The sequence below is a fragment of the Lepidochelys kempii genome, chromosome 6 (assembly GCF_965140285.1).
Source record: "Lepidochelys kempii isolate rLepKem1 chromosome 6, rLepKem1.hap1, whole genome shotgun sequence".
Taxonomy (NCBI): Eukaryota; Metazoa; Chordata; order Testudines; family Cheloniidae; genus Lepidochelys; species Lepidochelys kempii.
In genome coordinates this window covers 70758046-70785071 of record NC_136385.1, presented here as the reverse complement: position 1 = coordinate 70785071, position 27026 = coordinate 70758046, and the positions used below count along the sequence as shown (strand labels likewise).

Here is a 27026-nt window from a genome sequence, read left to right as displayed (position 1 = left end):
TCTTTAGCTCATGTGGTTGAGGTCTCTTCTGTGGTACTTAAAGTCCCAGGTACATGCCCAGCTGACACCCTGTGGGGAAGTGGGAGACATCACTACAATCACAGCCAAAGAGAGCGTCTCTCTGATTTGAGAGAATGAAAGGGGATTTCGGAAAGCAGTGCACCACCAACAGCACAACCCACACTAAATAACAGTCCCCCAGCATGTAAGTAAAAACACATCTTCTGCTCACCACTAGAACTCCATTGGTGATGGACTCAGCGTGGGGAGCTGTGCTGTGGAAATGAAGGGATAATATGAATGAGTTTTGGTTCCTTAGCTACAATCCCCCTTACCTCCCTCTCCCAACTCTCTGCATTGGGGTCTAAACTATGATAGGCTTTTTATAATCTATAATCTGACACTGAAGCAAATGCTTCCTTTATGTCAGACAAAAGTTTTCCACTGTCGGAGAAAAAATAGTATCTTGGTTTTACACAGCTGCTTTGGATTCTCCCACCTTGTCACAGGATAGCCAGAACCCAAGGAGCAAGGATTTGAACAGGATACCAGCCATCCCAGACATATTGCAATGAAACACTGGAATATATACTGTGAAATATCCAGCTGAATTAACCTGCCCTAGACACATCTAGGATACCAAGACTGTGACTTCCTCGGAGCAGTGCTTCAAGAACCCCTTCAAACTGAGGAAGCAGCAGCCTTGTTGGCACGTATAATCGCATCCCCTCACATAGTGAGTACACTGAGATGTACTACAGTGGATTGTAAAGGGTTAATTCAAAACTAGATGTACAGTTAGCAGCACCTGGGGGGAACCTCACCTTTCTTCCAAAGAAAATTCCACATCCAACTCTTCTTTCCCCTCCTTTTCCTTGAAAGAGACCAGACACACAGTGGGTCACCTGAATATTGGAGAGTACATTTCATAGCTCCAGACCCACCCCAATCTCTGGATAGAAATTCAATGCTTGTATAATAAGAGTATAGTAGTAGGAATATACTACCAACCACCTGACCAGGATGGTGACTGAGGGAAGGGGGAAGAATGCCAAAGAAAACCTTCACAGTAGCATTTAACTTCAAAAAAGGGGAACTATACAAAAATGAGGAAGCTATTTACATGAAAATTAAAAGGAACAGTCACATGAGGAAAATGCCTGCAAGCTGCATGGAAGCTTTTTTAAAACACCATAATACAGGTTTAAACTAAATGTTTACCCCAAATAAAAAAAAAAACAGTAAGAGAATCAAAAAATGCCACCATGGCCAAACAACAGCGTAAAAGAGATAGTTAGAGACAAAAAGACATCCTTTAAAAATTGGAAGTCAAATCCTACTGAGGAAAATAGAAATGTGCACATACTCTGGCAAGTCAAATTTAAAAGTATAATTAGGCAAGCCAAAAAAGAATTTGAAGCGCAACTAGTATGACACACAAAAACTGTGGGGAAAAGAAATTAAATACATTAGAAGCAGGAAGTCTGCCAAAAAATCAGTGGGGCCACTGGATGATTGAGGTGCTAAAGGAGCACTCAAGGAAGACAAAGCTGTTGCAGAAAAGCTAAATGAATTCTTTGTGCCAGTCTTCATTTCCCAGGATGTGATGGAGATTCCCACACCTGAGCCATTCTTTTTAAGTGATAAATCTAAGAAACTCTTCCAGATTGAGGTGTCAAAAGAGGTGGTTTTGGAACAAATTGTAAACAGTAATACGTCGCCAGGACCAGATGATATTCACCCAAGAGTTCTGCAGGAATTCAAATATGAAACTGCAGAACTGTGGTATGTAACCTATTGCTTAAATCAGCCTCTGTACCAAATGACTGGAGAATAGCTAATGTAACACAGATTTTTTTAAAAAGGCTCCAGAGGTAACCCAGGTAATTATAGGCCAGTAAGCCTAACTTCAGTACCAGGCCAATTGGTTGAAACTATAGTAAAGAAGAGAATTATTAGATACAGAGATGAACACAATATGTTGAGGAAGAGCCAACGGATTTTGTAAAGGGAAATCCTGTCTCACCAATCTATCAGAATTCATTGAGAGGGTCAACAAACATATGGACAAAGGTGATCCAGTGGATATAGTGTATTTGGACTTTGAGAAAGCCTTTGACAAGGTCCCTCACCAAAGGGTCTTAAGCACCATAAGCAGTCATGGGATAAGAGGGAAGGTCATCCCATGGATCAGTAATGGGTTAAAAGACAAAGCGTAGGAATAAATGGTCAGTTTCACAGTGGAGAGAGGTAAATAGCTGGGTCCCCCAAGGATCTGTACTGAGACCAACTGTACTGCTATTCAACATATTCATCAATGATCTGGAAAAAGGGGTAAAACACTAAGATGGCAAAGTTTGCAGACAATACAAAATTGCTCAAGATAGTTAAGTGCTAAATATACAGAGAAACATTGTGGTTAATAATCTTAAATGGGAGTAAAGTGGAGGCAAAAGCAAGAAGCAAGTACTTCCCTACTAAAAAAACAAGTGATTTTTTAACCCACACACCTTCTGGTGTGTTGTTCTGGCCCATCTAGTGGCACCGAGACCACTTAGAGCAGAGGTGAGCAAACTATGGCCCACGGGCCACATCTGGTCCACGGGACCATCCTACCCAGCCCTTGAGCTCCCGGCCAGGGAGGCCAGCCCCCAGTCCCTCCCCCGCAGCCTCAGCTGGCCGCGTGGTTTGCGCAGTTTGCACCCGCTCACCTCCCAGGCTTTCCAATAAGCCTGTCCTGCCCTCTGAGCGGCATGGTAAGGGGGCAGTGAGGGGAGGGGGGTGATTGGATGGGGCGGAGGTTTGGGGTGGGGGAGGGTGATCAGGAGACAGGGAGCAGGGGGGGTGGATAGGGGGTAGGGTCCTGGGGGGGCAGTTAGGGATGGGGTTCCCAGGAGGGGACAGTCAGGGGACAAGGAGTGTGGGGGGATTGGATGGGTCAGTGGTCCCGGGGTGCCTATCATGGGGCAGGGTGTGGATAGGGGTTGGGGCAGTCAGGGGACAAGGAGCAGGGGAGGTTGGATAGGGCGTGGGGTCCCGGGAGGGGGCAGTCAGTGGACAAGGAGCAGGGGGGGTTGGATGAGTTGGGAGTTCTAAGGGGGGCAGTCAGGGGGCGTGAAGTAGGAGGGTGATAATGGGGGTGGGGGCCAGGCTGTTTGGGGAGGCACCGCCTTCCCTACCTGGCCCTCCATACAGTTTTGCAACCCCGATGTGGCCCTCGGGCCAAAAAGTTTGCCCACCCCTGACTTAGAGAGACAGAGAGATTATTGAGTCTGCTCTACAGCCTTAGCTAAAAAGCAGTTGCCTTTTAGCTCATGCAGTAGAGGCTCATGCACTAAGCTTCCGAGGCCCCAGGTTTGATCCTGATGACCAGGATCTGTCGGTGTCACAAGTGGGGGCTCTGGAGCTTTTAGTGCATGAGCCTCTACTGCATGAGCTAAGCGCCAGTTGGCTCTGGCTAAGGCTGTAGAGCAGACTCATTAATCTCTCTCTCTCTCTAAGTGGTCTCGATGCCACTAGATGGGACAGAACACCACACCCAGGAGGTGTGTAGGTTACACTTTATCATAAGCTCCCAGATAGTCTTTAATCACAGCAGTGCCCTGACAGCACTCAGTCAGCTGAGGTTGCAGCAACAGCTGTGGTGGGGGTTTGTGCTTGTTCTCACCATATAGCAGAGGAGCTCAGATATAACGTGATGGAGGATATGAAGAGCAAACAAAACACAAACTGATTTATATAATCTGGATTCCAAGACAAATGCAGCATCTTATAGTGGAGACCCTTCCAAAAAGTAAAATTATACCCAGTTTCATCAAGGTAATGAGCTCATATGTACCTTAACGGCCATTTCTAACCATAGGTCTTCTGTGCCAATAGTCATGCCTTGGCTTCCCTCTATGGCCTGCACTCCTGCCACCTCAGATCTCCCCAGCTAAAATATGATTAAAGTCTAATCAGTGCTTAGATGGAAGACCTCAAAGAAAAATCTATATACTGCAGGATGTGGTGATGACAATGAAGTCATATTTCCCTCTGGGTCAGTAAGAGTCCAGTATAGTCGAGCGGTGGTGGTTGTTCTACTTAAAGTGCATGTTTTTTGCAAGAGTAGATGTGTTTGTTTCACCCTTCTAGGAAAATTCTGCTTGAATAATTGCATTCTGTCTCCCTGAATTCCTCTCGCAATTACTCCCTCAGGAAAATCAGACTGGTCTCTCAAATGGGCAAAGATTTGATTATAAATGGAGGTTGGGAGAGTACCACCATTCTTCTTCCACCAAACTGAGCCCTGATTACAAATCCAAACCTCATGCTGGGTTTGTGAAACCTGCTGGGCCAATGTATGATTTCATATAGAAACCACAAAGAATTCACTGCTTTCAGGTGAGTTTCATTCTAACCTGGAACTCAAGGACTCTGATCCCACACAGAGCAAAACTGAAAGGAGATTTACAGGAACCCCTGCAAAACAGAACTGCAGAGTTTTGTACAACTTCATTGTTAATCAGTTCACAGGCCTCTAGTTTAGATATCAGCCGATACATTCACCTTTTGCGTGCACTACCTCCTCTGAAGCATTGACAGCCTACAAGGCATAAATCCATGATGTTTCCCAAAAAGGACAGTATAGTGTTTTTTTTAAAAACACCCCAAGAAATCTCCCATACAACCTACTTTGGCAATTGCCTTCTATTTCATGCAGAAATGTGGCAAGGGACGTGGAGGCAATATGGACTTTAAATCTGAATATTTCCCTGAGGAATTTTCACCAGTGACTCAATATCAAACATCACCAATAATTTCTAAGGGTTTGTGTCACATTGTGAGCCCTGGAAGCCAAACAACAGGGTAGTTTGAACACGGGGCTATGGTGGAAGCTTTAAGAGCTAATGCTTCAAAGGAATTCTGGATAAAAAGTAGAACGTAATTATTTAGTGTTATCTCTGAAATGTGATCCAGGACAACTGCATAGGTTGAGATTCATTAGCCACATTATACTCCATTTTGAAAAGGAATATTTATTAAATCAACACTTGCTACATACCTAATGTGGGAAGTAATCCTGGTACAACTACCAGCCTCTTCATCACATGTCAATTACACATCCTACCTGCACTAGTCTTTTCCCCACTGGAAAGTTGGGTAGAAAAGTCTCACCTGGGGATTTAGCACAAATGTGTGATTCAAAGTCTGCCCTGGGGTAATATTCCCCACATCAAAATGAATGGAGGCAGCATGACTCCTCAGCACAATGCCTTTGTCATAGAAGGTGAACTCCACAATATTCTGCAATGAGAGAAGCGAGAAATCTTATCTAAACATCTTATCTTCCACAGTCAAATAAAATCTATCAGCCTAATGTGGAATAAAGGGACATTCTCAATTCATTTGTTATTCTGTCCTTTGTCTTATCATACAATCATAGGACTGGAAGGGACCTCAAGAGGTCATTTAGTCCAGTCCCATGCACTCATGGCAGGACTAAGTATTATCTAGACAATTCCTGACAGGTGTTTGTCTAATCTGCTCTTAAAAATCCCCAATGATGGAGATTCCACAACCTCCCTAAGCAATTTATTCCAGTGCTTAACCATCCTGACAGTTAGGAAGTTTTTCCGAATGTCCAACCTAGACCTCCCTTGCTGCAATTTAAGTCCACTGCTTCTTGGTCTATCCTCAGAGGTTAAGAACAACAATTTTTGTCCCTCCTCCTTGTAACAACCTTTTATGTACTTGAAAACTTATGTCCCCACTCAGTCTTCTCTTTTCCAGACTAAACAAACCCAATTTTTTAAATCTTCCCTCAGAGGTCATGTTTTCAAGACCTTTAATCATTTTTGTTCTTCTCTGGACTTTCTCTAATTTGTCCACATCTTTCTTGAAATGTGGCGCCCAGAACTGGACACAATACTCCAGTTGAGGCCTAATCAGCATGGAGTAAAGTGGAAGAATTACTTCTTGTGTCTTACAACACTCCTGCTAATACATCCCAGAATGATGTTCGCTTTTTTGCAACAGTGTTACACTATTGACTCATATTTAGCTTACAATCCACTCTGACCCCCAGATCCCTTTCTGCAGTACTCCTTCCTAGGCAGGCATTTCCCATTTTGTATGTGGCGCAACTGATTGTTCCTTCCTAAATGGAGTACTTTGCATTTGTCCTTACTGAATTTCATCCTATTTACGTCAAATATTTCTCTAGTTTGTACAATTTGTCCAGGCCATTTTGAATTTTAATCCTATCCTCCAAAGCACTTGCAACCCCTCCCAGCTTGGTATCATCCACAAACTTTATAAGTGTATGCTCTATGCCATTATCTAAATCACTGATTAAGAGACTGAACAGAAGTGATCCCTGCAGGACCCCGCTCATTTTACCCTTCCAGCATGACTCTGAACCACTCTCTTGGAACGGTTTTCCCAACCAGTTTTGCACCCACCTTATAGTATCTCCATCTAGGTTGCATTTATCTAGTTTGTTTATGAGAAGGTCATGCGAGACTGTATCAAAAGCTTCACTAAAGTCAAGATATACCACATCTACTGCTTCCCCCCGCATTCACTACCTTGTCAAAGAAAGCCATCAGGTTGGTTTGACACTATTTGTTCTTGACAAATCCATGCTGACTGTTACTTATCACTTTATTATCTTCTAGATGTTTGCAAATTGATTGCTTATTATTTGCTCCATTATCTTGCCAGGTACAGAAGTTAAGCTGACCAGTCTGTAATTCCACAGGTTGTCCTTATTTCTCTTTTTATAGATTGGCACTATATTTGCCCTTTTCCAGTCTTCTGGAATCTCTCGCGTCTTCCATACCTTTTCAAAGATAATCACTAATGGCTCAGATATCTCTTCAGTCAGATCCTTGAGTATTCTAGGATGCGTTTCATCAGGCCCTGGGGACTTGAAGTCTTCTACCCTTTTATTTTCAAGCAACTAAAACATTTCCCCTCCTAAGTTTGTGTTTTGTGACAAACCTCCACATGGATGCTACTTCTGCTAGCATGTGCTCCAGACTGGAGAATGTGGGACAGCCAATGCACCTAGGGTCTGTATGCATAACACTCTCGCTGAACATATGACACCTGAAGAGGTGAGGTAATCGATAGACACAGCAGGCATCTGTGTGACAAAGAGAGTGGTGGTAGGGACTGGTGCAACCAGATACACAACATATTCTCCCCAGTAACAGACTTGGGGTCTGGAAGGAGTGAAGGAACAGAGCAAGAGGAAGAGGCAGAACGAGAGGAAAAGTAGAGAAGGGGAGAAGACTTGAACAGAAGGCAAGCAACTAGCATAGCCATGTGATGGCAGAAGCACAAGCATAGACAGCAGAGACCCCATTTAGTTCTACTCAATATATTAAGTTGGGAGAAAAAATTCTAAGCTAGACAAGCATTTAAATACTGCAGTACATTCCTGCTAATGGCCAACAGTAATGCTCTGGGGTAGGACACAATCAGGGCCAGCCCAAAACATTTTGGCACCTGTGGCGGGGAGCTCACTTGGGTCAAAACTTTGAAAGGTCTCAATTCTGCCTTCTTCCTGTTCTACTCCTCTCATGGTACTGCTCTGCTACCTACCCCAATAAAGGAGAACTAACAACTTAAAAGACTTTGTTTGAAGTTTTAAGTAACACTTAACTTTCAAATGCCTAAACAGCAAATGTAACTTCTCTTGTCAGCATAGTAAACACTGGCATTTTTATCTGTTTGAATAATCAAAGTGGTGCTTTCCATGCCTTCTTGGTTTCAAAGATTTGAACTGCTTCCTGCTGAAGGTCCATCGTCTGAGCCAACTCGTGCTCTGTTGAGATGGTTGCAAGGCCAACCAGCCTCTCCTGTGCCGTTGTGGAGCGTAGATGTGTTTTTATTAACTTCAGCCTGGAGAAGCTGCGTTCTCCACTCGCAACTGTTACAGGAAGCGTTAGACGTATGTGCAGAGCAACAAAAGCATTTGGAAAGAAGGTGGTCATCTTATTTGTGCACATATATTCCAGGACAACCTTTGGAGTTGATACTGCTCAAATATATCTTGAAAGGACTTTCAGTTCATCACCTAAGCACTTGCATCAATATCGTGCATGTCATCATGTGTCAACACTGTCTCCAGTGCCCTGCATTGCTGGTGTAGGTCTTTCTTCAGGTATAGTGAGGAGTTTTGGAATATCATACAACATCCCAAATATACTGCTGTGTTCCTTGAGCTGCATGAAACATTCAACTGACTGTATTACACAATCTAGCACCTGGTTAAAGAATACAACTTTGAATTGTTGTTTGGGGTCTCTTATGGGATTATCCTGTGCTTTGCAATCAAAATGTCTTTTTCAGTGACTCCTGTGTTCTTGAATGGGTGGGAAAATAGCTTCAGTGTGAAGTTCCTCTGCCAACTTCTGTGCACTCTTCAGAATGTTTTGAAATCCCTCATCTGACTGATAAGACTGTAGGTGTGACTTTGCTTTGTCCAGCTGTTCCATTGCTCCAGATATGTCAAGGTCAACACCTTGGAGTCTCTTGCTTAGAACATTTATTTCAAACAGTATGTCATGCCACAACACTAAGCCACACAGAAATTTGAAGTTAGGTATGTTTCTGGTGATGCCATTTCCCTCTGCCACTGTTCTCCCACGAACACTTCCTGTCATAGCATTATCCTCCATATGGCAACTATGGCATCATCTATCTTCCCAATTTGGTGTTTGATAGGCTTTAACGCCTCCACTTGACTTTCCTATCGTGTGGCACTCAGTGGTTTCAGTGTGAGAGAGGATGTTCCCAGATGTTGCTTCAAAATTTGCCATCAATGAGTTGATGCAGAGAAAAATATACAGATGCTTTGAATTACATTAAAAAATTCAGCACCCTCACTAGAAGCTGATGCTGCATCACTGACCACCAAGTTCAATGAATGAGAACTGCATGGAACAAAAAAAGCTCGAGGGTTTAACTCTCAGATCCGTGTCTACACTCCTCTGTTCTTTCCTCTCATGTTGGCACCATTATCGTAGCCCTGACCTCTCATGTCAGCTATCGCAATTCCCGTATCTTTTGACTTTTTAAGAAGCACATTTGTCGTACCAGCTCCTGTAGTATCATCAATGTGAATAAATTCTAGAAAATGCTCTCTGACAGTCACCATTGCAGGGACATTTTCACTAGGTTCTGCTGTTGTTACAAAACTCACCATTAAAGCCATTTGTTCCGTACGGCTGATGTCAGGTGTGCAGTGCAGAATAACAGAGTAATAACTTGCTGACTTCAGATCTGCCACAATCTTCTGTTTGACTTTTGTTGCCAGCAACTGTATGATCTCATTTTGAATTCTTTTTCCAAGGTAGTGGTGTGCGTACATTTCTTGGGTGGTGACTCTTCTTACATGCTTCTGGAGTACAGCATCAAACTCAGCCATCAGCTCCACAATTTTAAGGAATTTTCCATTGTTTGGCACACACAGCTGATCTTAAGTGCCACGCAGTGCTAGGTTTTGGGTAGCAAGCACTCTCACAATGGCAATGAACCTTTTCAGAACATTTTGCCAGTAAAGAGACTCTGATGCAATCTTCTCTTGATGCTGATCATCTATGGTGGCCTTTAACCTTAGTCTCATCTCAAGCTCTTTCCATCTATGGAATGCTCTCCGGTGATTTGCTGCCTTCTCATGGCATGCCAGATTTCTAGCCAGATTTTTCCAGTCCTTTGTTCCTGTAGAACCCAATGCAGCTGGAACATTGGACTGGAAGAGTTTGCAACAGAAACAGTATGCAGCATTCTGGGGGTTTGAGTACATAAGCCATGGCCTCTCCACTTTGTCACCATTGGGGATTTCACGCCAGTAATGTGTTGGATGGAAACTTCTATTTTCATTGTCTTTGGGGAATATGAAGTTTTTCACTTGCTGTGGCCCATGCAGTACAAGGAAGTCCCTCAGGCTACTGTTCAAGTGGGTCCACAGTCCTGGATCATCTAGACTTAAGGAACTAAACTCAGCAGCAGCAGCTGTTTCTTGCGCCTCCACCACACTCTTGTCTGATCTACACTTTTCTTCAGGAATGTGCATGGTTACATCCATTTGAGATGGAGATATGGATGCTGCAGTAGATGCCAGGTCACCTGCACTCTGACTAACTGGAAGATCAGGCATCTCCTCACCACTCACATCCTCACTGAGGCCAGAAGGCTCACTGTGAACATTTGTGTCCTTCCTGCTTAGATAGAAAAGTTTCCTTTGCTTTCTTTCTTTTTCTGAATGCTGCCCCAGAGGAGTGTTTTCTTCTTTCATTCATGACTGCTGTTCTGTGTCAGCTATAGTGGCTCTCAACACTCAGTTGAAGGGGACACATAAGCAGGCTGGTAGCAGGGTCTGAGTGAGGGATGATATCAGCGCTTTAAGGGCTCAACTGGCTCCTACTACTTCAGTTGACTGCCTGTTCTCCTCAAGTGGGTTCAGGAAAGCAGCAGGAAACAGGAAGCTCCCTGAGAAGCTGGTGTTAATCAGTCCAGGCTCCTGGGGGTGCTAGAGAGGTACATAAGAGGCTCTTCCTCCTCTCTGTCCCTGCAGCTCCTGCTGCTTTCTGTTATTCCCTCTCACCTTTTCTCCTGCCTGCCTGTTATGTCTCTTGTGCCCTCCTTCCTCCAGCACAGCACTCCACCATCTCTGTGCATCTGGAGCAGAGAGAATACATATGCACCAGCAGCAGACAATTTTCTACACTCTGGGTCCTAGTGGCACTCCTCTCCCCGCAAGTCTGGCACCTGAGGTGGCCGCCTCAGTTCGCCTCATGGTAAGGCCAGCCCTGGACACAATGAGCTTATTGGTCGGGGAGAGAATGTCAGACAGTTAGGCAAACACATTAGACAAGAACCAGTTAGCTATCAACCAATATAAGCCAGCATCCCCTGCATTTGATTATGAAAACTTTTCTCAGAGGTCTTGGCCTCCTGTGCTTTGTGAGCAGTTTTGAATGCCATGCAATTCAGTAATCAAGTGATACGTTGTGTCTTAAACAAGTGGTATTATTTAGGAAGGCTCAGGGGTACATAAGTTTTTCAACCTAACTAATGGCTGCTGCCCTAGCAAGTTTGAAAGAACAGGCAGAATTTCAGGCTTCCTGCAGAGTGGCTTCCTACAGAGAAAAGTATTACAGATATTACTGTGCTGTCACTATTTGGCTATCAATAGGAAATTGATTAACTTTTTGGATAGTCTATTGACTTCTTGTCACAGATTATGTTGGTACATCTCTACAACACCTGTCTCAAAACTTCTACACACCAGCCCCGTAGCCAAAGCCTTTCCACAAGGCAGACCAAGTGAGAACTCAATCAGCCAATCCCACATGACATCCTGGTGAGCAACAGCATTCCTACCTTGCCCCCCTTCCTTAAACTCCTGTATGGGAATGCTGAATTTGATACCCCATCTCCAGTTATGCCTTATGGTTCTTTTTTAATGAGGCAGTGGTGTCTAATGATTTGAGCTTTGGATTGGAAACCTGACTTTTAACCCTGGCTTTGTCAGACTTCCAGTGTAGTTTGGGGGAAACCACAACACTTTTGGGCCTCAGTTTTCTCATGTATCCAACAGGAATTTGCTTACCTAACCACACTGAAATCTTGAGAGGATTAGTTCGCACAGCACTTTCAGATGTACAGTTCTATATAAACAATGATATTCCACTTGCAAACACTTTCCTTTGAGAAAACTGCAAAAAGCATAATTTCTTCATCTACCCTGCCTCCATCTCAAGAGTCCTTAAAAGTCACAGCTCCTACTTTTCCCTGCACCACTATTTTTCCAGAGCCTTGTTTTAAATAAAAAAGAAGTCTTCACTGAAATTTACCTCCTACATTTGTCATCAGAAATCACTTCACTGGGAAGTGAAGAGCTTGATAGAGGCAGATCTTGAATCTCTAAATTTTATTTCAGTATGTGTGTGTCTTAGAATAATGACCCTTTGTTTTTTGAATGCTAAGACCCTTCCACTGCGGATGGAGTAGGGTAATCTAGCCAGCTCCATGTCAAAGAAACCCACCTCACCTTCACAGCACTGTGGATCCTGTATTCAAAGGTTTCATTCCACTCTGGATCACTGGAATTATAAACAACCTGTGTTCGAGATGTGACTGGAGATGCAGTTGGAAGATTCAATGCCACATAGCAGTCTGCCTTGGACACTGAAAGGGAGGACAGAAGACTGGCATCAGGAAAACCCTCAACAGGCAACTTCTCTCCTCAGCTCACAGCTAGGGCCCTACGAAATTCACTGTCCATTTTGGTCAATTTCACAGTCATAGGATTTTAAAAATCATAAATTTCATGATTTCAGCTTTTTAAATCTGAAATATCCCAGTGTTGTAATTGTTGGAGTCCCGACTCATAAAGGATTTGGGGGGGGGGGTTGATTGCAAGGTTATTGTAGGGGGATTGCAATATTGCTACCCTTCCTTCTGTGCTGTTGCTGATGGTGGCACTGCCTTCAGAGCCGGGCAGCTGGAAAGCTGCAGCTACTGGCTGGGAGCCCAGCTTTGAAGGCAGAGCCACTGCCCGCAGCAGCATACAAGTAAGGATGACATGTTATGATATTTCCACCCTTACTTCTGCGCTGCTGCCTGCAGAGCTGGGCCCTCAGTCAGCAGCCACCACTCTCTGGCTGCCCAGTTCTGAAGTCAGCAAGGCAGAAGTAAGGGTGGCATGGTATGGTATTGCCACCCTTATTTCGGCGCTGCTGCTGGCAGGGCATTGCCTTCAGAGCTGGGTGCCCAACTAACAGCTGCCACTCTCCAGCCACCCAGATCTGAAAGCAGTGTAGAAATCAGGGTGGCAATACCACAAGCCACCTAAAATAAACTTGTGATACACACACACACCCCACAACTCACTTTTGGGTCAGGACACCCAATCTGAGAAATGCTGGTCTCCCCTGTGAAATCTGTATAGTATAGGGTAAAAGCACACACAAGAGTAGATTTCATGATCCGTGATGCGATTTTCATGGCCATGAATTTGGTCGGGCCCTACTCATAGCTTTCTTTGAAAGACAACCCATCATGTCTCATTATCCACTTTCTTTTCAGCGTTTAGTTCGGGCTACTGAATATCAATAACCTAGCGTTCAAAATGGCTGTCAAAACAAACATGTTCCTATGGAGTCAATTCCACTTAAGATGCAAAACGCAGCAAAAGCACCAAAAATTGAGAGTACTGACCTGTAACTGGAAGTTCTTTGAGACGTGTGGCCCTGTCTGTATTCCACACAGGTCCAGAAATTCTAACAAGCAGAGTCCACTGGCCTGCAGATGCACAGGAGCTCACCTCATGCTCCAGACCGAGGGTATAAAAGGTGGTGTGGGCCTCTCTAGTGCCTCTTCGTACCATGAAGACAGCAGCAGAGGGCACGGAGAGCAGGTACTGGAATACACATATGGACCACACATCTGAGAACATTCAGTTACATGTAAGTAACCTCCATTTCTTCTTCAAGTGCTGATCCCTATGTATATTCCACACACGGGTAACTGGCAGGCAGTATTCATCCTGGAGGAGAGTGCGAGGATGCCAGCTGCAAAGATGCTTGAAGTACTGCAGCTCCCACTACTGCACCCTCAGCAGAGGCCTGAACTAGTGTGAATGGAGCTCCAGGTAGCTACTCTGCATATATCCACTATCAGTGCTTCCTGCAGGGATGCTGTAGAGACAGCTTGTGCTTTTGTGAAGTGTGTCCTTATCCCATCAGGCAGAGGGACAAGTGCTAATTGGTAGCACATGATGATGCACCCAGAAATCCATTTAGAGATTCTTTGACAGGATATACTTTGTCCTTGTGACCTCTCTGCTATAGAAAGAAATAGCCTAGGTGATTTTCTGGCAGACTTGGTCCTCTGCAGGTAGAATGACTAGGCATGTCTGACATCCAGGGAATGAAGTCTCCTCTCCTCCACAGAGACACAGGGTTTCAGGAAGAAAATTTGGTAGACATGGAATTCAGAAATAACTTAGGGAAGGAATTTAGGATGGAACAGAAGGGAGACCTTTTGTGTGTGAAAAATAGCATATGGTGGGCCTGCCAGGAGGGTTCCCATCTCGCATCTGGCTGAGGTAACAGCAACTAAAAATGCAACTTTCATGGATAGGTGGGACATGGAGCATGTTGTCAAGGGTTCAAATGGCAGCCTGGTGAGTGCTGATGGGACGAGATAAAGGTCCCATTGAGATGCAGGTTTGACGACTGGCAGAAAAGTTCTAATTAAGCCTTCCATGAATCTCACTATTGTAGGGTGAGTAAAGATGGGAACTCTCTTTACTGGAAGAAGGCAAGCACTGATCCCTACAAAATGGACCTGCAGTTAGCTAATGGAAAGATCTGAGATCTTTAGAAACAGCAGGTAAACTAAAACAACTGGGATATCTCAGAACTTGGAGAAGGCTGCCTATGCTAAGCCCAAGTAGAGAGAAGTATCTCCATTTAGCTAGGTAGCAGGTCCTAGTTGAGTCTTTCCTACTTTGAATAAGAATATCTTGGATGGGTGCCAAGCAAAGACACTCTAGTTCTGATGCCCATCCAAACACCAGGCCATGAGGTGGAGTGGGTCTGGATGGGAGTGTCTGATTCTGCCCCCTTCCTGAGTAAGGAGATCCAGGATGGAGCAGATCCTGAGAGGAGGATGAACTGACATTCTCAGGAGTTCCGGGAACCAAAACTGTCTGGGCCAGTGGGTGTGAGGAGAATGACTCTGGCCCTTTCATGATGGATCTTTCTCAAGACCCATGGTAATGGGAGAACAGGCGGAAAGGCATATTTAAGTTCGTCCGTCCATGACAACAGGAGAGCATTGCCCTGGGAGCCATGATCCGTAGCTCCTCTGGAGCACTATAAGGGAAGCTTCCTGTTTGTTTGGGACATGAAGAGATCCCATTAAGGTGGTCCCCACTGAATGAATCTCTCATTCAGGATGGAGCTGTGTATCTCCCCCTCACAGTCTGCAGAGAAGCGTCTGTTCAGGTTGTCTGGTAAAGAGTATTGAACCCTTGGAAGGTACATGGATTGGATAGTGATGCCATTTCTGGTGCACCCGTTCCAAAGTCTGGCTGCTTCTAGGCAAAGGGGAAGAGATTTTGCTCTGCCCTTGTCATTTATGTAAAAGACCATGGTGATGTTGCCCAATATTACTTGGACATGGAGAGAATAAATGAGCTGGAGAGAAGTCTGCATGCCACACAGTCTGCCCTCAGTTCTAGTAGACTGATGTGCAGTCTGGCCTCGTGAAGGATCCAAATACCTAGTATGGTGTGGTTGTTCAGGTGAGCACCACAACCCATAAGGGATGCATCTATGATGATGATGGTACTAAAAGTGGGAGTGATGAAGGGGGTGCCAACTGTCATTCCATCCAGGTTTGACCACCAAATAAGAAAGGGAATGGTCACTCTCGTGTTGATGTGATCCTTGTCTGGTGCATAGACTGACCAGACCCAGGCCTGTAGGTAGCATAGATGAAGTCTGGCAAATGGTGTTACAAATACATGAGGCCATGTGACCTAGAAGGGAAAGGCACAGTTTGACTGTTATCTTTGGTCAATAAGTAATCTGTGCTATCAGATTGCTTATTAACTGGAATATTTCTGTGGTGAGTATAGCTCTTGTTGAAATGGAGTCCAGTGTCACTCTGATAAAGTTTATCACCAGTGTGGGTGTTCAACCGGACTTTTCTTTATTTATACAGACACCCATCACTACAAGAAGATGGAGCAGGAACAAAGCCACCAACGTGACCTCTTGGCTGGTGCAACCTACTTGGAGCCAACCGTCAAGATACAGGAAAACTGCACTCCGAGAAGAACTCTCAGGTTCTTTTTGCAGTAGGATCAGCTTATCAAAGTTAATTATATAATCCCCACCTCTAAGCACAGTTGTCATAAATACAAAGGGAAGGGTAAACCACTTTAAAATCCCACCTGGCCACAGGAAAAATCCTTTCACCTGTAAAGGGTTAAGAAGCTAAAGGTAACCTCGCTGGCACCTGACCAAAATGACCAATGAGGAGACAAGATACTTTCAAAAGCTGGGAGGAGGGAGAGAAACGAAGGGTCTGTGTCTGTCTATATGCTGCTTTTGCTGGGGATAGAACAGGAATGAAGTCTTAGAACTTTTAGTAAGTAATCTAGCTAGGTATGTGTTAGATTATGATTTCTTTAAATGGCTGAGAAAAGAACTGTGCTGAATAGAATGACTATTTCTGTCTGTGTGTCTTTTTTGTAACTTAAGGTATTGCCTAGAGGGATTCTCTATGTTTTGAATCTAATTACCCTGTAAGGTATCTACCATCCTGATTTTACAGAGGTGATTTCTTTACTTCGATTTACTTCTATTTCTATTTCTATTAAAAGTCTTCTTGTAAGAAAACTGAATGCTTTTTCATTGTTCTCAGATCCAAGGGTTTGGGTCTGTGGTCACCTATGCAAATTGGTGAGGATTTTTACCAAACCTTGCCCAGGAAGTGGGGTGCAGGGGTGGGGAGGATTTTGGGGGGAAAGATGTGTCCAAACTACGTTTCCCAGTAAACCCAGTTAGAGTTTGGTGGTGGCGGTGGATATTCCAAGGACAAAGGATAAAATTAATTTGTACCTTGGGGAAGTTTTAACCTAAGCTGGTAAAAGTAAGGTTAGGAGGTTTTCATGCAGGTCCCCACATCTGTACCCTAGAGTTCAGAGTGGGGGAGGAACCTTGACAACAGTGCACTGAGATACAGGTACAGTTAGATGAACTGGAAGAAAGGCTGTGTTATCCCCATATCTTTCCCCACACACAGCCTACAATTCCTACAGGTGCACCCACAAAAAATAATCACCTTTTCTGTCTGCAGAAACCTGTGTGTGCGCACGCATGTGCATATAAACAGCCATTTCTGCATGGAGATTCAGTAAACATGCAAAGGGGTAGCCAGGTACCCAGTTACCTAATTCGCATGCACAAATGGCTGTTTATATGCATAAATGGTTTTCCAGGCGCAGCAAATGTGCTCATTTTTATAAAGGCAACCATATTTGAAAATCAGGCTAAAGACAAACTCTAGTTAAGAATAACTTTAATTTGAAAATAAAAGCAAAGTTTTCAAAGGGAGTTGACTAAAGGAATTGAACATTGTCACCTAATTTTGTTTAGTTTATTTTTTAAAAAGGTCAGGAGAGGATTAACACAGTATAGAAGGGTTAAAAGTAAAAAGGGCCAGATTCACTTTGCACTCACCCTACTTTTTACACTAGTGACTGTTTACTTTGCTGGAGTTATTCTTCATTTACACCAGCGTCAGAGAAAAAAAAAATCAAGAGCTACATTTTTTGCCCTACCAATTTTGTCATTTTCAATTTACCAGTTCCTCCATGTTACCAATTTACCTGGAAACTACCATGGCTATTTCACTATTTTCTCTCATCAGCCTCAGTTAAAAAAAATTAAGACTAAAAATTTGTAAAAGTTAATTTAGTGTTTGTGACAGAGGCCAGACAAGTGCTATGGAATCTGAAGTATTCTGTTCACAGAAGAACATTAGTTTGGATAATTTTGGTCAAGGACTTACACAGGTCTGTGCCGTGAATGTTTCTAGCTCTGAGGACTTTCACCGTGAGATTGTAGTACAGGTGCTTGTCATGCTGAAAAGACAATCAACCTGAATGTTAAACTCAGCAACAACTCACCTTAAGAAAACTGCTAATATCAAACAAAAACAGGGGACCAGCCAGCCCACGGGTTGCTTAGCCTAAGAAAACTAAGAACCACTTCAAACTGAGGAAGTGGAAGCTCATCAGGCTAAGCAGAGTAGAATTGGCCTACCTTTCCTTTACCTACTTCAGTAATCTGCCTTTATATCTCAGATTTGCCTACTCATCTTCAGATGTCAGTTGTTTCCATTAAACTGAGGACTATGAACCATGAGAAAGTCCCTGCAAAGGGACAGGAAGTAGTTTATGGTGGTCAGAATATTGCTATATAACCTGAGATTGAAGACTTTATGATGTCTCAGAGAAACATTCTATGAAAATGTTCTTTATATGCTATCCATGAGTGTTGAGCTGCCATGCGCTCATTTTAGAAAAATAACTTCAAAACATTCATTTGCTAATAAATAACACAAATTATTGCACAGACATATCTCAGAGATATAAAACAAGAAATGAAGTGTACACACTTTTTTATTCTAACCTTTACAAGTGTTGCTTGACTTTACTGATTTGAAATGTTTAGAGGCCTTATTTTCACTAGAGGGAAAAAAAGGTGTGTTCTAATCTCGTGTTAATTAACATGTCATAGCTAACAAGATAAAATCCCTGTGAAGGCAAGCTAGTTGGAGCATTAACACATGGTAACAGGTCAAAATAAATGCTGGCAGCGCACTACCATGTGTGGAAACAGCAAACTGCCTTGTCTTCACTAGAATTTTACCTCCTGTTAGCTAGCATGTGTTACCTAACACAAGGTAAGAACATAACTTTTTTCCTTCTGTGGTCACACCTAAAAATTTGAGAACCTGAACAAAACCTTTGACCAAAGCCACAGTGCCTGTATTATTTATTAGATCATTAGCTTGAATCTTATTAACGTAAATGGGGAATTGTTCTGGTAGAGAGAATTTTGTTCATTCATGATTTTACCACCTGTGTGAGGAACCCATATCCAGCACATAACCAAACGCAGTAATCTGGCTCAGTAGCCTTAAGTATTTTGCATCACTGTTTACAGGTATCAGGTTTCAGAGTGGTAGCCGTGTTAGTCTGTATCAGCAAAAAACACAGGAGTATTTGTGGCACCTTAGAGACTAACAAATTTATTTGAGCATAAGCTTTTGTGGGCTAAAACCCACTTCATCAGATGCATGCAGTGGAAAATACAGTAGGAAGATTACACACACACACACAGAACATGAAAAAATGGGTGTTGCCATACCCACATACTCGTTATAGTGGGTATTACAACATCCGTTTCTTCATGTTCTCTGTGTGTGTATATATCTTCCTACTGTATTTTCCACTGCATGCATCCGATGAAGTGGGTTTTAGCCCACAAAAGCTTATGCTCAAAAAAATTTGTTAGTCTCTAAGGTGCCACAAGTACTCCTCCTTCTTTTTGTTTATAGGTATGTAAACTTAAGTGTCAATTAAGCCTGCTCTATACTTGAATAATGAAGCGATAAGAAAAGAGGTAAATAAGTGTTACTCAGTCTCCTCAAAGTTAATTATTCTTCCCCCACCCCCTCTCTGACTGCCACCTGGAACAAGAGGTTTTGGGAAGAAGAATGGGCAAAGTCCAACTACAGTTTATGGTTAATAATGATGTATTTCTAACTTTGTTACGCAAATATTTAAATAAATCTCTTCCATTTTTCTCCCAGAGATTATGAATATTTCTCTCAGGATATGTCTACACTACAAGCTGCAGCACTGCAGTTATGCCTCTGTAGTGCAGACACTGACAACAGCAGGGGTTTTCCGTCGCTGTAGTAAATCCACCCCCTCGAGAGGCTGTAGCTAAGTCGAGGGAAGAATTCCTCCATTGACCTAGTGGTGTCTACATCGGGGTTTAGGTCATCTTAACTACATCTCTCCAGGGTGTGAATTTTTCACACCATTGAGCAATGTAGCAAGGTCAGCCTAAGTTTTAGATGTAGACCAGGCCTCACTCTATATGCTGAAAAGGTCAGAGTTAGGACCTGACCCTGAAAACATACACTGGAAAATGCAGGACTTACTATTGTTAAACCTTCTACTGACATCAGTGGGACCACGCAAACCAATAAGCACTATGCTCAGGCCTGTAGTTTTACACATCTAGTGCAACAGTTGGCAGTTTCTTCATTCAGTAGTTGCAAAATCATATAGCAAAAGAATTGCTAGAGTTTACATTACCTGCCTGTCAGAGAACTCAGTATCTTTCTCCTTAAATAGCACAGCAGCCAGAAGTGGCAGCATTCGGGTTGACACCCGGCTAAGCAGCACAGCACGGAACATGAGAGACTCGGTCCAGGCACTTCCCAAGCCTGAGGTAAATGTAACAGAGAATGAACGGTGTTTAAAACTACTGGGCTGCTCCGAGTTCACTAGCTGGTTCTGTTCTCCCCTCTATACAGCTGTTATTCTAATATCCTTTCCTTGAAAGGACTCACACAGCGCTGCTCCCTCCAGCCATATTTCTTTAATGTTATTTCAAACCTACCTTTTTAAACTAATTATCTGAGGCAGTGACTGGAGACATTTTGAAGAAGTCAGAGCACAGGAACTTCATTTGTATATTCCTAAATGGCCAGTGCCCATTTTAAAAAACATCCCTGCACATTTCTCTGAGTTCTTCGCTGCATGTTTGGTTAGCTTCTTTGCATTAAAGAAATAGTTACATCAAATGTGGGGAAAGATCCCTAGTCCAGGGGAGCAGGTATTAAATTAAGGGCCTCAGACAGACAGCCGGATGTAACAGGAGCCAGGATATCAATGCCTGCCATATAAGCCGGACCAATAGCATATGACAGGGGCCAACTAATAGTCTCTTCCAGCTTCCTGGGTATCTCACCATTATTACACCAAAAGCCTAATTCCTTAATACACTGTGCCATACAACTTCATACTCTCCCTTCAAATGTCTCCAGACATATTTTTTCCTCTTACTTTTCAGTTGCTTACATGCATTCCCCCACTCTTGCTCTTGAGACTGAATTTGCTCCTTCAAACAGTTATATGTACCTAGACTTCATAATAGCTGTACATGACAGAGAAACGATGGTCCAGTGGTTAGGGCTCTAGTCTACAAGATGGGAAACCTGGGCTCTTGTTCCACCACAGACTTCATATGTGACCTGGGGCAAGTCAATTCTCCATCTGTAAAATGTGGATAATATTTTTCTCCTCACAGGGGTGAGGTGAGGACAAATATAATGAAGACTGGGAAGTGCTCAGATACGAGGGCAATTGATAAGATATACCAAAAGTTAAGAAATATAAAGAAGGAACTCACAAGATGTGAGTATCTGCTCATCTCATGACCTTTTACAGTTGCATCACTTATCTTCCCTCCACCCCTTCTCCCACCCTTTGTTTCAAAGTTCATCCCAGGGGATAGGGACCATGTCTTGTCTCCCTATGAAGCACGCCACACATTTTTCTACAGAAATAGTAAGCGATAGGTAAGAATGGGAGGGGCATTAACTTTAACTATGAATTTCCTGATGTGAGCGTTATTGTCATCTCAATGTTATTGATGTGTATTTTTACATTAATTTCCTCATTCTTTTTCCATGCTTTAAAAATAAATCAATTCATGGAAATTACAAAAATGTATTTTGCCTGAGACACTGAAAAGAATCTAAAAAGACATTCTCCTCTCCCATATGCAAACAGAGCTTTGCTGGTGTATAAAAATACTCATTCTAGAGATACAGTATTTAAAGGCTCATTGTGCATACAGTAGGCCATAAAGGCTTCAGAAAAGATGAATATGTATTACAACACACTCATTTTAAAAACGCATATGAAAGTAATGGAAGTGCCTGTCCTGCAAAAAGAATCCGCAAAAGACCCTGAAATTGAAGTCACAGAAGAAATACAAAGTCCTATTGGAAATCCATGAAAAAGTATCTTTGTAGTTAAGGCACAACTTTCAGCTTTAACATACTAGGATCCCTTGAAAATCTTCAGCTGGTTTCTACCAGGCAATTGGTGACTGCTGCTTTACAATCATCATAATCATCTCATTACTACTTTGTGCTCCCCCATTTGTAGCATCCACCCATTGGCATTTTGTCATATACTTAAAGCCTAAGCTCTCTGGGGCAGAGACCTCTTTTTGATATAATGCCTAAAATGACAGGTCCCCAATCCCTGAATGGGATCTCAATATTTCCCATTGTGATGACACCTAAAGATACAATAGTGGCTCTAGCTAGTCAACTAGATTCTGAAACGCTACACTGGACTTTTTGGGCTACTGGTACCTGGGGTTCCTGTTCCTCCAACTGAAGCCAGAGACCAGTTGATGGATTCTAATGTGCCTACTGGAATTTCCACTAGAGATTAGATTCTAATTGTCTGAGGTCAAATGTGACATCACCAGTTATGTGCAAGAAAAACTGCAGTGTGAATGACATTCAGCACATTCATCAACAGTTGAGAGTCCCGGAAGAGTTTGAATATGATCATTCATACTGAATCCCCAAATTATATTAGAAGTTTGATGTGATTGCCAGCACAGACTCATTAAAATAATTTCAAGCACAATGAATGGGTGTTTAGGATTTTTCTTCCAAACTGTGTTAGGCATAAATGTTTTCGGATTGCACATTAAAAGGAAAACAGAAGTACGAGAAGTGGACCTTATTGCTTCTGGAATAAGGATGCTTTTGAAGATAAGGCCCAGGGTAGGCAGTCTAGTGACCTGGATTCCATTCCCAGCTCTGCCAGAGACTCACTTTGTAATGTCAGGCAAGTCAGTTAATAAATTATTAGTATCATGTTATTTGTGATGCAGCAGTGCCTACAGGCACCAATCATAGGTCAGGGCCTCATTATGCTAGGTGCTGTACAGAGAACATTATAAAAAGACAGTCCCTGTCCCCAAAGCTCATAACAGAAATCCATGATGAGACAACCCTAGGATTAAGTCGGACACAGTAACCGTCAAAGTATCACATTTGGTACAACAGAGGCAACACAGAGGTGGTATGGCGGGTCAAGTGCCCTCCCAGATTGGCCTGCGGAGGCAGGGGAAGAGAGGGGCTCTGTACTTCTCTCCCTGCACCTCCCCGCTGACACGTTCACCCCCCTCCCTAGCAGCCAGGTGGGGAGAGAGACAGAGCTACTTCTGCCTGAGCACGCCTGGCTGGGAGGCAGCAGTGGCCTGTTCCCTGCCTGGGTTTGGCTGCCAGGGACAAGGGCTGAGCAGCATGCTAAGGGGAGACAGGGGGCTCCAGATCGCTCCGCCCCTGTCCTCAGCAGCAGGGCCTGAGTGGGGGGCATCCCACTACTACCCCAGCTTCTGGAGACAGGGCCCAAGTGAACCAGAAACATGTCTGGAGGGTGGAGGGGAGAAGAGGCAGCTCCAGTCATCTGTGTGGTACAATAAGCTGCACTCACAGTTAAACCATCAATAAAATGAGAACAATAATACCTATTTACTTCTTCGGGGTGTTTTGAGGAAAAGTTTGTTTATGACTTTAAAGGACTTTGAGATCATTGGACTGAAAATGCTAGAGAAGGGGCAGGACACTGTTTTTGTTCCCCATTGTTTTCCACTGCTCTAAGCAGACCTTGTGCACAACTTTTGATACTTTAAGAACTGATCTTTACACTAGGACTAAAACCACCTTATAGTAAATTCTGCAAGCAGGGCAGAATCATAAGGGAGAATACTGCATGGCACACCAGGGTTGACACACTTGTCCTACACATTTTACACCTGCTCATCCTAAGTAAAAGGTTCATGTGGTTTCCATGTAGTGCCCATTTGTACATAGGATAAAACCATCACAGTTCAGCACATCAGACATTACTGGCACTCTGCGTCCATCTACACGAGCAAGTGTTGCAGGTTAGATGTGAAGAGGAGCATTTTTCTTTCATCATAGCTTATCACCACCTCCCAAATTCAGAAGGACATGTTCCAAAGCAACACCCTTGCAACAAGTTGTAATTTGGTGTTATTTAAAGAAGGATGGTATATCTGTCAGTATAAATGTGATGCATTGATGGACTACAAGAGAAATTTTTCCACACAAATCTAGCAAAAGGAAGAAGGATAATGCTTGGGAAAATTAGTAGATGCAGATTTACAAACTCAAAGGAGGAAAAAATGGACCCAAATGAGAATACCAGACAGGAATCCCCCAATTTTGGACCCACTTCCATAGCTGAATTTTGTGACTGAGGCTCACCTCTACCAACTACAGCAGCACAAGCTTTGTCAACAGAGATCATTTAAGCACAGACAAGTGTTTTAGCTCTCCTTCAACCAGGAATTCGGATATCAAAATGTATGCTAAATTGTTTCCTTTTGCTGGGAATAGTGCAAAAGTTTACTTCACAGAGCATCAAGGGGCCTAGAAGAGAGACTGGAACTTGAAGTGGGGGTGGGAGATCGAGGTCAGATGAGGAATCCACAAGTGAGACCGGAACAAGGAGAGTGGGGATGGAAGATGGATTCGATGAGAAGCCTAGGGAGGTTGGAGGTAGCTGGCTGGACAAGAAACCCAGGGAGGGAATCTGGGATAAAGAGCCAGGGTGGAGAGAAGACTGGGACTCCAATAGAGAGCCCTGAATGGGATATTAGGACTGGCTGGTCAAGGGAGACCAGGATGAGGGGCTTGGGGCGGGAGACTGGAACCATCTACGTGAAGAGATTGGGATGAGCCAACATTGGGCATGGAAAGTGACAGACACAGGCTGGAATGAATGGGGCAGGAGGGTCTATGACCTTAGATACACTCCCCACAGAACTTGGACTATAACCCAAAATTCCTGACTTTCACCATTTGCCTGCTGTCAGCAAGTATCTGTGAAACCCACTGGCAAAGTGTGTGTCTCTTCCCCCTCTAATGCTGGTCTCCACACAGAGGATGACTATCTACTATTGCTATCAGTTACTTGTGATGTGAAGGTTTCAGCCCTGCTGATGACCCATGCTGGAGGACAATCTACACATTTTGCAGTTTGGTTTTAAAACCTAGGAAATTACACACAAACATCTACATTGAAATAACATTCCAGTTGCAAAGCCAATCACTCAGAAGTTAGGAAATACCAGAATGTCCAGACTGTGCTATCTTAATTCACACCCCTTGCGCATATGCATTATGCACGTTCTTTAACTACATCATCACATACTATTTTTTCTACAGACGTCTGTCTCATTCAGTGTACAGGCTGGACAGTGCTCTGGGGATAAATCAAGGTTGTACAGTAAAGCAGTGGTTCTCAACCAGGGCTCCAGGGCCCACTGTGGGGGCCATGAGCAGGTTTCAGGGGGTCCACAAAGCAGGGCCAGCATTAGACTTGCTGGGGCCCAGGGCAGAAAGCCAAAACCCCACCTCCTGGAGCTGAAGCCTGAGCAACTTAGCTTCACAGGGCCACCTGTGGCGTGGGGCCTCGGGCAATTGCCCAGCTTGCTACCCCCTTATGCTGGCCCTGGCTTCTACATGCAGTAAAACAGTTGTTGTGGCACAGATGAGCTGTGGAATTTTTATAGCATGTTGGAGGGGCCTCCGAAAGAAAAAGTTTGAGAACCCCTGCAATAAAGGATGCTATTTCCCCCAGGACCCCTGCCTCATTTGTTGCAGAAGTAGGACCATGTGTACAATTTGCTGATCTGGGACAGGCAAGTCTAAGGCCATCCAAAACTAAAGGTTTGCCCCCTTAGCTAAGAGGGAGGAACCACTAAGCCCAGGCCACAAGTGAGAACATGGGACAACAAATGAAAAAACAGGAACAGGAGTGAGGTCAAAGGTTGAAAAATCAGAGGACCCTGGACAGCATCCACTGCCCTTCAAAGGTGTCTTAGGAGTCAGTGGACGCTGCCCAGAGGAACTCTGCCAGGAAACTTGATTGAACCAGGGAATGAAAACAGATCCCACACTCACAAAGCATCTCCACATCATGCTTCCTCCTCCTGGTGTGATGGACAGCCATCTTAGCAAGTGTAACCCTTCTGCCCGTCGGAGTTGGCAGCAACAAGGGACAGGTTCAATATCTAGGGGATCCATTCCAATAACACAATGCAAACCGGCTCGAGCCCCCACCCAGTGATCTGGGACAAATATATACCACCCTTGCTGGGCGCCTCCAAGAGGCAATACTTCCCCTCTCCCAAGCACATAGTCTGAGTGTAGCAAAAAGCCTTTTAATAACAGAGAGAAACAATGTGGCATTATGTTGGGGAAACACCACCACCAGGATTCATAACACAACCCATGAGCAAAAAAATCCACCCCGAGCAAATTGGGGCATGCCCCTTTCCCTTTGGTTCTTGAGTCCAGCAACCCCAAATCACCCAAAGTCCCAAAAGTCCAATGACCCAAAAGTCTCTGTCCCTGGTCAGGGCAGCCCCAGAGTTCAAAAGTTTATCTGCAGAGCTTTACCTCCCTACCTGGGTGGAGATGGGGGCAGGGGTAAGAGGCACCTTACATGATCCGAAGCTGACTGCCCCACAGCTCCATAGGCCTTCGCTCCGCTCCGCCAGCCGCCCCACGAACTCCTTCACTCGGCCCCGCTCCACGGCCCACAAGCAGCTCCCACCGTCCCACGAACTGTTCCACCAGACAGTCCACAAGGCACTCCAGCCGTCCCGCAAACTGCTCCACAATATATCTTCAGGCTCCCCCACTACTTAACACAACGCTCAGTGATTTCAGCTCTTAGTCAGTTCAGCTCTTTGGTGAATTCAGCTTGTAGTAGGGGAGCCCCAGTGCTGGTGCACTGTTAGCCCAAAGTGAGCTCAGCAGCCTGTAACTAGACTTCTAATGAAATCAAAATTAGCTCTGATATTCCACAGTGGAGAGAGGAGGAAGTGCAATTAGCATGTAAGGCCCTCACCAAGGGGCCCATACCACCAAGTATTAATACTTGTCCCCAGCCTCTCTCAATTCACAGAGTTTTTGAACCCATGACCCTTTCCTAGCAAGTGCTACTTAGTTGATGGTGAGTCCCTCCATCATAACAAAAGGCCACGTACAGTTCCAAGCACAGTTCCCATAAGCAGGGTAATAACAATTTATTCTTTCTGCCCCAATAACAGAGACACTAGGGATCCCACAGCAGCCAAAGTGACCATTTGGGCAGCTATGGCCTCATTCTAGGCGGGGTGGGTGTGCCTATGCAAATGAGATCAGCCCCTGAAGTTCTTTTCCACAACTTGCCACACCTCACCACCAGATGTCAGGGTGGAGCTCATCCTGACACTGCTTACACAAGTGCCAGGAGGAGGTCCCACAGCTTTGTGAGGCCATGGACTGAATGTGCCTAAATCAGGAGGTGCAGGGAAAAGTGCAGC

The 27026-nt window shown here is 44.1% G+C and overlaps 1 protein-coding gene across 1 annotated transcript in view; it reads right to left on the bottom strand.

Annotated features, from left to right (window-relative positions):
- LOC140913608 (cytosolic phospholipase A2 zeta) overlaps positions 1 to 20008 on the bottom strand; it is a 40919-nt gene extending 20911 nt beyond the window's left edge. Inside the window, exons 1-6 of the mRNA XM_073350335.1 lie at positions 19907 to 20008; positions 17584 to 17656; positions 12047 to 12183; positions 5158 to 5286; positions 825 to 865; positions 233 to 275 (exon numbers count right to left, since the gene is read on the bottom strand). Coding sequence (XP_073206436.1) covers positions 233 to 275; positions 825 to 865; positions 5158 to 5286; positions 12047 to 12183; positions 17584 to 17656; positions 19907 to 20008 — 525 coding nt within the window. The remainder of the gene's footprint in view (positions 1 to 232; positions 276 to 824; positions 866 to 5157; positions 5287 to 12046; positions 12184 to 17583; positions 17657 to 19906) is intronic.
- Positions 20009 to 27026: the final 7018 nt, after the last annotated feature.